This window comes from Dama dama, chromosome 4 (assembly GCF_033118175.1).
Source record: "Dama dama isolate Ldn47 chromosome 4, ASM3311817v1, whole genome shotgun sequence".
Lineage (NCBI taxonomy): Eukaryota > Metazoa > Chordata > Mammalia > Artiodactyla > Cervidae > Dama > Dama dama.
The window spans coordinates 14107994-14121970 of NC_083684.1; the positions used below are offsets into that span (position 1 = coordinate 14107994).

General features: G+C 43.5%; 1 protein-coding gene across 3 annotated transcripts in view; it reads left to right on the top strand.

The window, feature by feature from the left end:
- Positions 1-13689, top strand: part of GAN (gigaxonin) — a 56380-nt gene extending 42691 nt beyond the window's left edge. For all 3 annotated transcript variants that reach the window (XM_061138113.1, XM_061138126.1, XM_061138117.1), the window contains 2 exons: positions 347-456; positions 580-13689. In XM_061138113.1, the coding sequence (XP_060994096.1) occupies positions 347-456; positions 580-761 (292 nt within the window). In that variant the 3' untranslated portion in view covers positions 762-13689. The remainder of the gene's footprint in view (positions 1-346; positions 457-579) is intronic.
- The last annotated feature ends 288 nt before the right edge of the window (positions 13690-13977 follow it).

A 13977-nucleotide genomic window follows, 5' to 3' on the forward strand; every position in this document is an offset into this window, starting at 1 on the left:
GGAGTGGTTTGCCATTTCCTTCTCCAATCCATGTAGGGCAGTCCTACTTAAAATAACAAGAAATGAGATAATGATGAAACCACAGCATGGGTGACTCTCAGAAGCACTGTGCTGAGGGACAGAAGCACACTGGATAGTGCAGTCTCTGTGATTCAATACATGCCACCTTCCGGAACAGACACGACTCAGTCTTCAGTGACAAGAGGGAGATGAGCATTTCCCCAAGATAGGGGTGTGGGGGTCGTGCCTCCTCCTGTTGGCGGCGCCCCAAGCTTTGTCATCTCAGCCTGCCCGGATGTCATGGGTCACCCTCTTGGCCTCCTTCATCCTCTCCCTCTGTTTTCAGGTGGATCTATCTTAATGACCAGAATTTATGCATCCCGGCCAGTTCCTCTTTCGTGTATGGAGCCGTCCCCATAGGTGCCAGTATCTACGTCATCGGAGATCTCGATACGGGTCAGCATGTTAAGAGTGATCTCATGGGAGCCCTTTCCCGGGGGTGGGGATGGCGGGAGGGGTCGGGGGTCCCGGGCTCCCCAGGCGCGGTGTGTCACCTCCGCTTGTTCTCCCGGGGCGCAGGCACCAACTACGACTACGTGCGCGAGTTCAAAAGGAGCACGGGAACCTGGCACCACACCAAGCCCCTGCTGCCCTCCGACCTGCGCCGCACGGGGTGCGCAGCCCTGCGCATCGCCAACTGCAAGCTGTTCCGCCTGCAGCTGCAGCAGGGCCTCTTCCGCATCCGCGTGCACTCGCCGTGACGCGTGGCCGCGGGACGCGCCGCTCCTGACCTCGCGCTGGACGCCGCGCTCCGCGAGGGGATAGACGGCGGGGCCCCTCGCCCCGCGCCGGCCTCCGTGCGGTAACGCGGGTGGTTTTCTAACGCTTCGAAGCCTGGGCTTCAGCTCTAGTTCCGGAGAACACGTAAACTGAAAAAAAAAAACTACCAAGGTGGGGAATCCGTTTCTCCTGTAGGTGTGTCCCTAGACCAACCGGAGCTAGGCAGTGTCCGAGGAAAAGGGAAGTGGGAATCGTGTAAAATATGGAAGTTAAAATCCTAAGGTGCATTTTCCCGGAGGGGATCTCATGTGTGACTAACCGCTGTCTTCAAGTACCTGGCTTTGGTTGGGGAAAAAAAAAAAAATCCGTATATGCAAATCAACATATCCAAACATACCAGGATTGCTTTTCCACTGCACTTGGAAGGAGATATTATGCCTAACTCTGCCCAACCATTTAAGGGTTTGTGCCTAAAAATGTTAGTTTGGACTCAATGCCAGTTAGTCTCCACTTAACTACTAGTTCTCTACCCTAAGAATCTTTTTTGAACTAAATTATGATGAATCGAAACTAAGATAAAATTTCTCTTGTATGACATTCTATCTTAGTAATCTAAAGGGTCAGTAAATTAAGGAGTCAGGTGGCAGCCCTCCTGTGACTTTAAAGGAAGTTGTAGCTTCTGTGTTAATTCAGATGAAGATGCGTCATGCTGTCATATCTGGGGTTGAGAAGGACCTCCTGCAGTGCCATTCTTCCTTTCCAACTAAGCAGAACCGTTTTATAAATCTGAGGACATTAGTGAGTAGGAGATTTTATAAAAGAAGGACCCGAGTCGGACAAATAATAAAGGTCTGCTATGACCAAAAAAAAAAAAAAAAGGTCCAGAGAAAATATATAGGGATCAAAAACTTAAAAAAAAAAAAAAAAAAATCTGCCTGAAAGCACACAAAGTCTTGTTTACTACTGTCTAGGGTTTGAAAATGTCTTAGAACGCGAATTCATGTTAAGAATCTAGCCTTTGTAGCAGAATTTTCTCAATGCTGTTCACTAGTACGAGTTTCTGACAAATTACATAGCAAGTAAAGTTTGGCTGGTAGAATAAACTACCTCAACTTAATTTCATTCTGTTCATAGTAGAGCAAATTAATCCTTTCCTCTCTCATCTCCATGTCAACCCACATTGACCCCTCTTCCCATGGGGGAAAAAAGTCTGTCTTTAGTGGCACTTAACCTTGTAAGATACTTTGTTTTCCATTTGGATTATGCCACTTTCATGTGAAACCAGGGACTTCAAAGTGCTTGATGACTTTATCATTTGAAATTTATGCAATATCAGATTTCTAATCAATATAGAGGTCTTTATTTCTAATTGTTTTCTACAGCTTTTTTTCCCCTCCCTCTTAGTATATGGCTATAAGAAGCAGCATTTAGTCTTAAATATTAACAAATGTATAAATGTATCCTTTGGTTATAAATTTGAGAATAGGAATTTCTTCTGGAAACTTCCTGCCTAGAATGTTCATATGCTTTTCACATGCATATGAAACATCACTTGTGTTCTTCCACGCAGGGACAGTAGAAGGGGGACCTATGTGCATTTTTTTTTTCTTCTACTTGTTAGAAGTCAATCCAATGCTAGAAAAGGTCGCTGAGCAGCCTTGCCTGTGGGGATTCTGAAGACTGCTATGTGTGCACATTCGCTCTCCATCCTGGCAGAAGACATGGGTCACAGAGGCACGGGGTTTTTAATCTTCTCTGTCAGAGGCACTAGGCCATTCACCTAGCAGATCTTACCTGTACGTCGAAGCCAGCCTCTTTGCTTTGTACCGTGTACCACTCAACTGTTGTCTGCACGCTTTCCCCAGGATGTCTTGGATGTCTTTTAATCAAGGCAAACTACATGGCCACTGCAAAGAAAGAAAACTTTCTTTGTAAAACTAGATGTTAATTTTATGGGAAATAAACTGCCGAAAGAGTGGGTTTTCTTTGGTAAAATGCCCCATACAGAACAGAACCCAGAAGCCACCACTGAGGTACATTAAAGTGGTAACCGATGTCCTGTTAAAGCCGTGACAGTCAGCAATTCTCTTTTCTTTAATTTCTGAAGTTTAAAGTTATTTCCAGGCTACGCCAGGCCTCTCCAAGGAGACAGTTCATTGTTCAGGAGTGAATGAATCCCTATTGCAATACTATCAGTGCCTGCATGACTTGGTCAATTCATTTTATAAAAGTTTTTTTATTATTATTATTTAGTTCATTGACACTGTAGCTGCAGAAGTTAGGTAATGTTTTCTAAAAGTAAATTTGCCACATAATATGGGATGCAATAACCAACAAAAGCTGCTAAGTGCCAAACTGTTATTTTGTTATATATAAATATAAAAATATTACATTGAAGTGTCGGGATGTATTTAATTTTATTATGTTCCAAAATTAATCATGATTTTCTTGTAAATCACAGTTATGTTAGTATTGTGAAGTAAATTTGAACTCATTTCATGCAGGTTTGTGTTTTAACCATCCACTTACGCCTTGAAACATCCTTTCTTGGTAAATTTTTGATACTTCTTTTAACAGAAGGCACTTTTACCAGATACATGCTGAAATTAGTGGCTAAAGGTCTTAAAATTTTAAATACAATATCTTGGGGGGAAGTGCAATTTATTTTCATTATCCAGGTTGTCTCAGGTTAGAGTAAGTGAATATTGAAAGGATTTCTTCTAGGCTACAGTCTAAAGTAGGTTTGTTTGTTTCTTTGTTTAATACATCCAAACATTGTTTGTTTGTTTTTTTTCAAAGATTTAAGTGTTTAATTTAAAATGAAGTTTTTAATTTTTTGTGATAGTGCTTATATCCTGTGAGACATAAAAATGTGTGTGAGAGGGGGAGAGAGAGAGAGAAAGAGAGTGTTTTGTGTGTGTGTGATGTGATTTGGTAAGTCTGTTTATATATGTTTACTTTTGGAATTGTCATTCCAAACTACATATATTATTGTCTCCTGGTGCTTCAGAGAAATTCTTGAGCCTGTGGCCCTTCAGCTTATACTACTGTGTTAAACTCATGTTGAGTGAATATATTGATGTATTTGTAGTTTGTAGTAAGTTTTACTTGGCATTTGCATTTCTTTTCTTTAGCATAGTAAAAACAGTGCTTACCAACTCATAGTTGGTATACTGTAGAAATTTGGCCTAAGAAATTTCTAAATTCACCATTTCTTTCACTAATCCATTCTTTGATCGCTGTCAGGAGTTGATAGCTAACGGTAGGCTTTTTTCAAACTGTGCAGCAACCGAAAAGGCATATTTGGGGGCTGTTGGACAGTATACTGTTTGTCTTGAAGGATTCTCTCAGCTTGCACTACCACTTTAGTGATGGCACTCTCTTCAGCGACGCTTTGGAAGTGCCATTCTGTCCTTTACGAGCGGGGAGTTCCCTGGGCGATGCACCGGAGATACATCCTTTGTATTGACGTGGTAAAGACCGGGCTCCTTTGCTGTAGCATTCCAGTTGCTCAGGGTAGCAGGGCAGGGTTCTAGAGAAATGTGGTAGCTGCCTTGGTCCACCGGGTTTCTGCCTGGTGCGTCCTTACTACGGTGCACCAGACCAGGGATCCCCAACAATTTTCCAAGGAGCTCTAAAAACACTACAGTATTACCTTCTAGAATGTTGGCTGTCTTGATTCAAGAGGAGGCTGCCTGTGGTCAGATGAAGACATGCAACTGTCCAGGGAAAGAATGAGGTGGCACTTGCACTGCATCAACTTTGAAGGTGCTGGAACCCCCTCACAGAGCACCCAGTGGAAGGGAAGGGAAGGGTGAGGCTGCTTGGATTCAGGGGTTGCCCTGTGGGCTCTGAGAGAAGTGATCCCGCTTGGCACAGAAGAGCCTACCCTGGGTTTAATCACCAGTGTTGATAAAGCTCCTACTCAGAATTCTGCTTGGGCTTCTGGGGAGCATCACAGCGAGGCAGGTGAAATACTGCCCTCCCTCTAGACTGTAAACTCCTCATGGGAGGGACCCTACCTTAGTCTTCTGCTAATCCCAGTGCTCAGCACACAGTAGGTAGTCATTTATTATGACCAATGACTATAGTGTCCTTGCGATCCAAGTGACATTCTTCACAGGATTGAAAGTGACTTGCTTTTAAATGGGACTTTTAAATGAGAAGCTTTGTACACAGAGGGGCCGGCCTGCTAACATAGAGCTGGAAACCTGTACAGAATAAAAAAGCAAAGTGCCTGACCTATATTATGCACAGCTCTGTGGTCCCTGTTTGTTCCATAGGATTTTTGAGACCCTATCCTCAGCATACCTAATAATGCTTATCACATTTAATTTTGTTTTCACTGCTTTTTATATGGGGTGCAGGATCTTCCCAGAACACACTCTTTGACCCTGACATGTCTGTGACAGGTGCAGTGGTCTCTGGTGGATAGAAAGCATCCCAGTAGATACAGCTTCACTCCCCACTTCAGATGTGGATGGAAACCAAAACGTGGAATCCAGTCTGTGGACTCTCATTTCACTGTTCAGCCAATTAGAATATCACTTAATGTTATAGGCAGGCAAGTATTTTAATCATATAAGAATCACTTATAGTGTAACTTGAACTACCAAACATATCCTTTACAAGTTACACAAATATAAACTGAAAGATCTTTGGTTTTCTTTGTTAGTTAGCTGTGGGAAATTTAAGAATTTACTAAAATCATAAGAGCAGAGGTAATAAGTATTTGTGTTTGAGAGAGAAGCTGTTTTTACTTTGAAAAGCTGAAGCTTCACTTACCCTTCGCTTCCTTACCACATTTAAGGAAAGGATACTGTGTCTTAAAATGTTGAGGAAAGCATTTTTCTAGTTTTTTAGTAATCCATGAAGTATCCTTTGAGGCTGGTTCAGAAATTATAGAAGTTTATGCTACAAGGGTGAGGAATGGGACAAACTTGCTTACCTCTGAGGAGAACGTGAGCTCAGGTGAGTTGGCCCTGCCTGTTGCCAGTGAAGTCCCAGTGATTACTGAACTGGTGGCTTCATCTATTCATTTTTTTTTTTTTTTTTGGCACACCACCTAGTAAAACTTCTAAATTTTTTGTATTTTTTCAGAGGTAATTCTATTATTTAATTTTAAACATGTCTCAACTTTGTCACATTGTGATATGTGACATGGGAGAACCTCACATGTAACTATATCTCCTCTGGTCTGATTCGTACCCTTTAGGAAAGTTAGTTCTTGCTCAGTTCTACCTTTGAAGTTCTCTAAGTGGAAGGACTTTTAAACTCCTTCCCTTTCTTATGAAATTAAATATCTAATTTGTTGTTCAGTCACTAAGTCTTGCCCGACTCTTTGCAACCCCATGGACTGCAACACGTCAGGCTTTCCTGTCCTTTACTATCAGTTTGCTCAAATTCATGTCCATTGAGTTGGTGATGCTCTTTAACCATCTATCTCATTCTCTTGCCCCCTTCCCCTTCTGCCTTCAATCTTCTTACCCAGCATCAAGGTCTTTTCCAATGAGATGGCTCTTTGCATCAGGTGGCCAAAGTATTGGAACTTCAGCATCAGTCCTTCCAATGAATTCCAAAGGAATTCAGGGTTGATTTCCTTTAGATCGACTGGTTGGATCTCCTTGCAGTCCAAAGGACTCTCAAGAGCCTTTTCCAACACCACAGTTCAAAAGCATCGATTCTTCAGTACTCAGTTTTCTTTATAGTCCAACTCTCACATCCATACATGACTACTTGAAAAACCATAGCTTTGACTGTATGGACCTTTGTCAGCAAAGTGATGTCTTCACTTTTTAATATGCTGTCTAGGTTTGTCATAGCTTTCCTTCCAAGGAAAAAGTATCTTTTAATTTCTAATAACATTTAATATCTAATGTTTTAATATCTAATAACATTGCTTAATTAGCTAGTGAGACATATCCGTTGCCTTTTCTTTTTCCTGTTGAGAGAAAAAATAATCTTCTAAAATTGCTACTCAACTGAAATTTGGGCTAATTTTGATATTGGTGTCCCCATGGCCCAACAAAATTGTTGGAAATTCTTAAATCACTGTGATTTGAATTAGAGAAGGTGCAGGGCATGACAGCCCTCAGGGTCTGGGTACACACTGCATAAGATAATGTGGGGAAGACTTAGCCACTTCCTGTGACCCAAGTAAATGACCACTTCAAATAATTCAGACCCCAAGTGGCTATAGGTTCATCTTTCTGGTTGGTGAATTATATTTATTATAACTGCATGTTTAGCATTTCAGTAGAAGTTTTTAAGTACCTTATTTGTATTCCTCTCACTCGTCAGTTACAAGGTGTACCTTAGAACCTTGAATTACACTTTTTCAGGTTACACAGAGAAACTTGGTTCAAAGATGACTGTACAAATAGTTTGCTTCATCATGTTTCCTGTTTAATTGGATGAGAATCACACATGCATTTATTCCCTTGTTCTTCGTGTTTATAGGAAAAACTGTTCTCAGCTACCTCATTATGTAGTGTTGTGCTTGATCCCCTGCCAATTGAGAAGAATTCAACACATTCTGTCCTTTAACAAAAGCCTGGAAGCAAGCAGTAAGCGGCCTTGAGGAATACAATTCTCTAAGGCGTAGTTCCCATTTTACTTTTAATCAGGAGGAACAATAATTCTCCTAGAGCTGCTGCAAAGTGATTACTTGAAACTCGACTTGAACTTTAAAGAATCTTTACAAGGCTATGTTTTCGTAGCATAGAGAAGTAGTGTGTTTAAGCACCACTGCTGTGTAAAATAGTAGGTTTCATCACCGTGGTCATTCACAGCAGATAGGAAAACGTGTCTGTCTGTAATTTGACCCAGTGTTTGGGGTTCAGATGCTTGGGGTAACCGTTCTTCATATTCTATAAGGTGCTAGTGGGAGCAGTTTTAAGGATCTAATAGGTGTATTTTCATGAATCTGTTTCCCAAGAATCTTACCTTTGATGAAAGTATAGGGCTCCTCACGAAGTTCCTGTGTTCTTTTAGTTCTGATAACCTGGGGCTTTACAATGAAACTCTGAAAGTGCCGAGTTGAGTTGACCAAACACCACAGAACTGCATTACACTTAAAATCACAAGTGACCGGATTCGCCGGGTGTGTCCGTGGAATGGCCCCAGCTTCCTCCTGTACAGGGTACACCTGGGCGCTGTCCTCCCCACCGTCAGTCAGCTTACCCGGCTGGTGAGTTAGGGGCAGCTCCCAGGTCCTTCAGTTCTGGTAGACAGACCTTCCCTTCCGGGGGGTGGTTTCTTATTAGGAACTACCTAGGACCCCTCATGGCCAAAACGAGTTGTGTCCATTCCTAAAAACCTGGCATACTAGGAATAACTTACATACCAGGTAAAATCTAAAACCTTCACCGTCCCTGTGCATTAATAAGATTTAATGGTTAGGCTTGTGCTTTTCATATTAAAGGGCTTGCTCCCCTCAGCAGAATTCTGGCAAAGTTCTTCTCAGGTGGATCTAGCCGTGGGCCACGCCCTCTTTTGGTTTCCAAGAGAGCCAAGGTTCACCCCCGGACAGCCCCAAGCTTCCTTGGTTGTAATGATTTTGAGGAAATTGTAAACATTCTCTGTGCGGCGCCAGGCGAACCCGGTGGTTGTGAGCATGCGTGGCGTCGGGGCCCGGTGCATGCTGGGTTTAAAGATGGCTCCCACCGCCTCGTGCCCCGCGAAGCCCGTCACCCCAGAAGCAGAGGGTGGGCGTCCACCTGCCGGGGTTCCTGTGGAGAGCCAGCGGAGTGAGGAGGGCGAGAGCTTGGCACCTGGCGCACAAATTGTGGGTGGTCGGCACCTCGGCTGCAGTTGCTGTCCGTCTCAGGCGCAGTCTCCGCCCCTCGCCCAGTAGCCCGGCCTCAGAGCTTGCCTCATGCTCGCATCTGCCGCCACATGATACCCAAGCAAACATACGTTTGCTTTTACAAGATGCATATTTTTTGGATCCATGATAACCGCTCTCCTGCTTCTTTAAAACCTGGAGTTCAGGATAATTCTAGACAGTGGAAACACCCCAGGATATGTGTTCAGGCTGTTTAGAGTGGTTATAAATATCCTTTGTTTCAGGGTTTGCCTGATGAAGTACTCTAATAATAATAAACTTTCTGGAAGTTGAATTTTTCTTTTTTCCCTAAAATATAAAAGGTAGTAGTCAATGCTAATTAAATAAATGATATTTTCTAGGTCTTAGTTTGAGATCACTAGTCCTAAACTACTACTCTGAACTTGGATGTTGTGTGGAACCTGAAGACAGACTATGTAACGTGTGTGTGTGTGTGTGTGTGTGTGTGTGTGTGTGTGTGTGTGTGTGTGTGTGTGTGTGTAGAACTTCTATACCTTCAGCTAAGGAAGGGTTATTTAACAAAGTGATATCAAAAGTGAGTTACTTAATCATTTTATAAAGTTACTTCCTTTCCAATTCAGATTATGGACTGCTGGATTTAGTGGTACATGACTTATCCACCTTGTTTTGATTTCAATAAGACATTTTATAAAGTCATTCTTGATATTTTTGTGATTGAGAAAAGGAAGTAGAAATAGGTTTAAAGCGGGTGAGAAATAGGCGCTATTGATGAGAATGGGCCCTTGTGTCCACACGGATGGGAATAATCTAGCGGTGTGCTTTTTTAATGTTTTCTTTAATAAGATGTATAAAAATATAGATGACAGAAGCATTGGGTGTTAGGAGCTTATTTTACAGTCTAATAACATGGCTAAATATAGTCTTATGTCCAGATTCACAGAAGACAGTTCCCAGTTGAAAGGGAAAGAAAAAAAAAGGGAAAGAAGAAAACTGGGGGATGGGGTGGGAATCATTGACAATTTGAACATAAGCCAGCAGTTCAGAATAGTGTCCTGGTCTGTGTGTAGAGGCTGGTAGGCAAACAAGGAAGTCTGTTTTGTCCACCTGCTGCACTGATGGGCCCTGGGAACCAGCATCCAAGAGGATGACAGCCAGGGTGGCGGGCGTTCTGGAAGCTCTAACAAGAAGCTCTGGAGGCCCAGACTCCGGCCTGCTGGGCTTTAGAAAGCTCAGGCCAGGAGGCAGAAGCTATAGAGGTAGAATGTTTCTGTCACTCTTAGAACTTTCTAGAATTGCCTCATGATAAACTGGGTGCCTCCTGTGGTTCTGAGCGCTCAGCTCTGAGGATTACCCCAAAGCTGCCCTCTGTAGCTGTGTCTCGTGGGTATGACGGAGTCAGCCAGGGGAGTCTTGCGCAGTGTGCAGATATCATCACAAACTTCAAGGTTTGGAGGTTCTGTGAACAGTTTAGTTTAAAAAAAAAAAAAAAGGAGGGGGGAAATGTTTGTACTTCAGCTTTCACATTGTTTTTGGGGGAGAAGAGTCTTTGTTTTTTAATGTGTGCTGTCTCCCATCCTCCTTGCCCCCCACCCGCTCACTATCTCCTGACTACGGCCGCTGGTCCAAGGCTCAGCCAACTTGAGCATAATCTTCATAAACAAATCTCTAGAGATTTCCCTAAAACCGTAATTGTCAACTAGACAGTGATTCTTGCTTTTTCTATACTATTTGTTGTAAATCTCTCAGTATCTCTGCTGAGTTAAGAAAGCTAATAAGTAAAAATTGTATTCTTTTAAGCAGGGCTTAGGTGACCTATGACCTGGGATGCCATCCAGGGGACCATGCAGTGGGGAGAGTTAGGTTGGCCGACCTCTTTCAGCACCTTCCGACTCCAGGAATGGGTCCCCTCACTAGTGGGTCACTTTGTCATCCCTTGGGAAGTGTCTCCAGAGGACCCGCCTCCTCCCGGGCTCTGTCTGCCCCGCTTCCATGAAAGCTGTGCAGCGGGGGCTCCACTCCCTCTGTGTGTGCTCCCGATACCACCTGCCCAGAGCACAGGAGCCGAGCAGAGGCTGGGCCAGGCCCCCAAGTCCAGATCATCAGGAGGGTGCCGTCCACGTTGTTCTCCAGATCCGTGTCTTCTGCCCACGCCCGTGGTCATCATAATCCTCGGTTTGACCCAGTGTTGATTTACCTCCCGTGTCCCACTGTGCCCACACGGGCTGCGGGCAGGATCTCTGAGGACGCGGGCCCTTCCCACAGCTTCTCCCTGGGCAGTCGAAGAACTTTAGTCAAGGCAGGAGGAGGTTATTTTGGTCATGTTCTCAAGTGTACCCTTAGTCACATACTTTTGCAATCACATCTCCACCCTGCCCTCTGTTCTCATCCCATAGCTTCTCCCAGCCTGATTTTTTTTTAGCTGCTTTAATTAAGTATCCAAGAAAAGGCAGGGTAGGGGGAGGTGCATGGTGGCGGTGAGGGGCAGGGGCGGGCTCTTCTGGTTCCCCAGACTATTAGTCTAACAATATGTGTTGAAAAGGCATTCTTCTGGGAGCCCCTAACCTGGCCTTCATGACCAGCACTTTCCGCAGCCAGAGAGCCAGAGCGGTCACCCAGGCTGGGCAGCTTCCAGGGTCTGCACCATTCTGCTCCTCCCACATGACAGCCGGGGTTGGGGTGCAGGGAGCAGAGCCTCAAGTCCCCCCACCATGCTGCCCCAGGCATGGCCAAGTGCATCTCAGCAACTCCTTAAGCAACTAGACTAGAACAGCCTCCCTCCGGCCTGGTTGTCCCCACTTTCCACACCTGCCCTGGAGGTTCTCAGGACTCCTCCTGGAGCCCGGGAAAGGGGCCCCCATGCCACAAGTTCTACCTCAGCACCCAGCCACCTGGCACTGTGCAGGGCCCACCTCTTCGTTTTCTCCTATTTAGCTCTGCTTAGAAACACACTGCACTCCAAATGGTGAATAGGATTGGAAATTAGAATTACTCGTTTACAATAAGAAAGAGACCCATCTCTTCATATTGTTGTGTTTTTTTTTTTAAGGAATTTTTGCTTCAGAAGAAACTCCAGAACATAAATGTATTCTTGTTAATCTAGGCATATGCTCATTGAATTTGACTATGCTTTGTAAAAAAAAAAAATTATGTAGTAACGTGGGGCAAAAGGGTATCATCAGCTTAAAAACAAACCTTCAGTGTCGGTGGGTTTAGCATTGTTTTCCTGTAGGGGACTTCAGAAGTCCAGTGCTCCGTGAAAACAGAGATCAGCCACGTTCCACGGGGTAGATGATTTTATGGTGGGAAATGTCTCAAGTGGCCTTCGGTTGAGAAAAGCACAGGCTCTCCTAGCAGCACTCAGTTTCAAAAAAAAAAAAAGCAGTATCAGTGGCTTTTTCTGCTGATGGAGTTCTTTTCATTTTGACTCATCTGTTAACACAGCTTTTGTCTGGTTCCTCATTCCTGTGCCCCTTCAAGTCGCCAGTGACATAGAAACACTTGTTTTGTTTTTAATAATACCCCTTGTGAATTGGTACGACCATGAAAAAAGGAACCCTGTTCTCAGCAGAACTTTTGAACTCCCATCACAGCCCGTTCCGCAGTTGCACCGACAGAGCTGGGAGTGGTCAGTGGATTTAACCAAAGCACCTCCCTCCTCTACCCCCTCCCTCCCATCCTCATCAGAAACTATTGCAGAAGCACCGCAAGCAGGCCCCTGGCAGCCTGTTTTCTCACTGTGTGTTCCTGGCGACAAGAGATGCTCGTCCATCCATCACTCGTCCTAAACATGTAGATTCACGTTTTCTCTCACTGACCCCAGTCTTCTCCCACTGTGAGAGAAGACTGCCAAGAGAATTCCTTGAAACAAGGCCACAGATTCAGTTTGACTCTCCCAGACTCAGGGCTGACCTTCACAGTGGGCCTTGGCCCGAGAGAACGACCAGCAGACATACCTGTGACCAATTTATGTTGATGTATGGCAAAAACCCATCACAATATTGTAAAGTAATCATCCTCTGATTAAAGGAACAAAACAAAAAACACTCCTGTTAGCTGGTTGCCTGTGCAGTACCAGCCACCATATGTGACAGAACCAGTTTTTAGCACACTCTTGATTTGTCATTTTGATGCTTTTAATGCCACAAGGCAAAGTCCACGAATACCAAATTCCCAAAATACCATACCAAAATTCATCCTGTTTTAAATGCAGGTCTTTGTTTAACATATCTACATTTTCTGACATGGTACATACAGTAGTTTTTCATTTAAATCCCGCAGCTCTTATTACCTGGTAAGCTTCCAAGTTGACCAGTCTACTTAGATGTGTTTTCAGATGAGGTTACATTGTGTGTGATAAGGTATCCTGATCTTTAGCGAGAGACCTACTAGTGAAAAAAACTAGAGATTTGCAATGAAACATATATAAGCTAGACAAAAGACATTCTAGAGAAAGTTCAAAATATTTCAAGTACCGGGAAGTTGCAACTTGTAGAATTATCCTCCCCGAATTCAGTAGGCTAGCAGAGAAATTGTGCTAATGTGATTTCATTGAAATGTCACGTCTCAAACATTCTGTGGTCCAAGTGTACTCGTTTGTTCTGTGGAGTAATTTTCTATTCTGTTGCCGGTATGAAATTTTAGTGAAGTTGAAGTAAATTTGAATTAGTAACCTTTCTTACGAAGTTGCTCCATGGTTTACAAGTAATCCTCATGCAGAGAGGCTGTGTTAACTTTCTTAAATTCAGTAGCACGCACTTTGTTTATCTGCTTCGGTTTATTGTGGGGTAACTACGGGGTCACCCCGTCTCACGAGCACAGGATTTGTGCTTTGGGAGCATACTGCAATTGTGCTGTTCTCTGGTACTAAGGATCAGTGAAAGTGTTTTATCTTTTTTATGTAGTTTGTATTGACTGGATTTTATAATTGTAAGAAAACAGAAACAGAGTGTTGTATTTTGATCTGAAATTTGTCTATGGTAAAGTAATTTTGTTTTATGTATTGGAAGTTCATTTAAAACTTGAAATATTTTCTAGAAGGGTACCGAACAAATGAATTGTCTTTAAGCTGTTCAATTAACCTAATAAAACAAATTGATGGGGAAGGCATTGTAATTGATTCTCATTTTTACAGTGGGTCCTGTTAAATTAGCATTGTCAGTACAGCTTGGCTTGACCTGGCTTCTGAATGGAGTGTGGTCTTTTTACACCATGTCTTAAATGGTCTGAGTGTCAGAATCCTGGCTCACGGTGTAAGCTACAGTCTCCTTTCCCACACTCCACAGTCTTTGCCTTGGTGTCTTCCATTCTCCATCAGGGTCAGTCTCCCAAAAGACAATTTCAGATTTCCTTTCCTTGGAGGAGAGAAAGACATTAGACTTAAGGAGGAACAG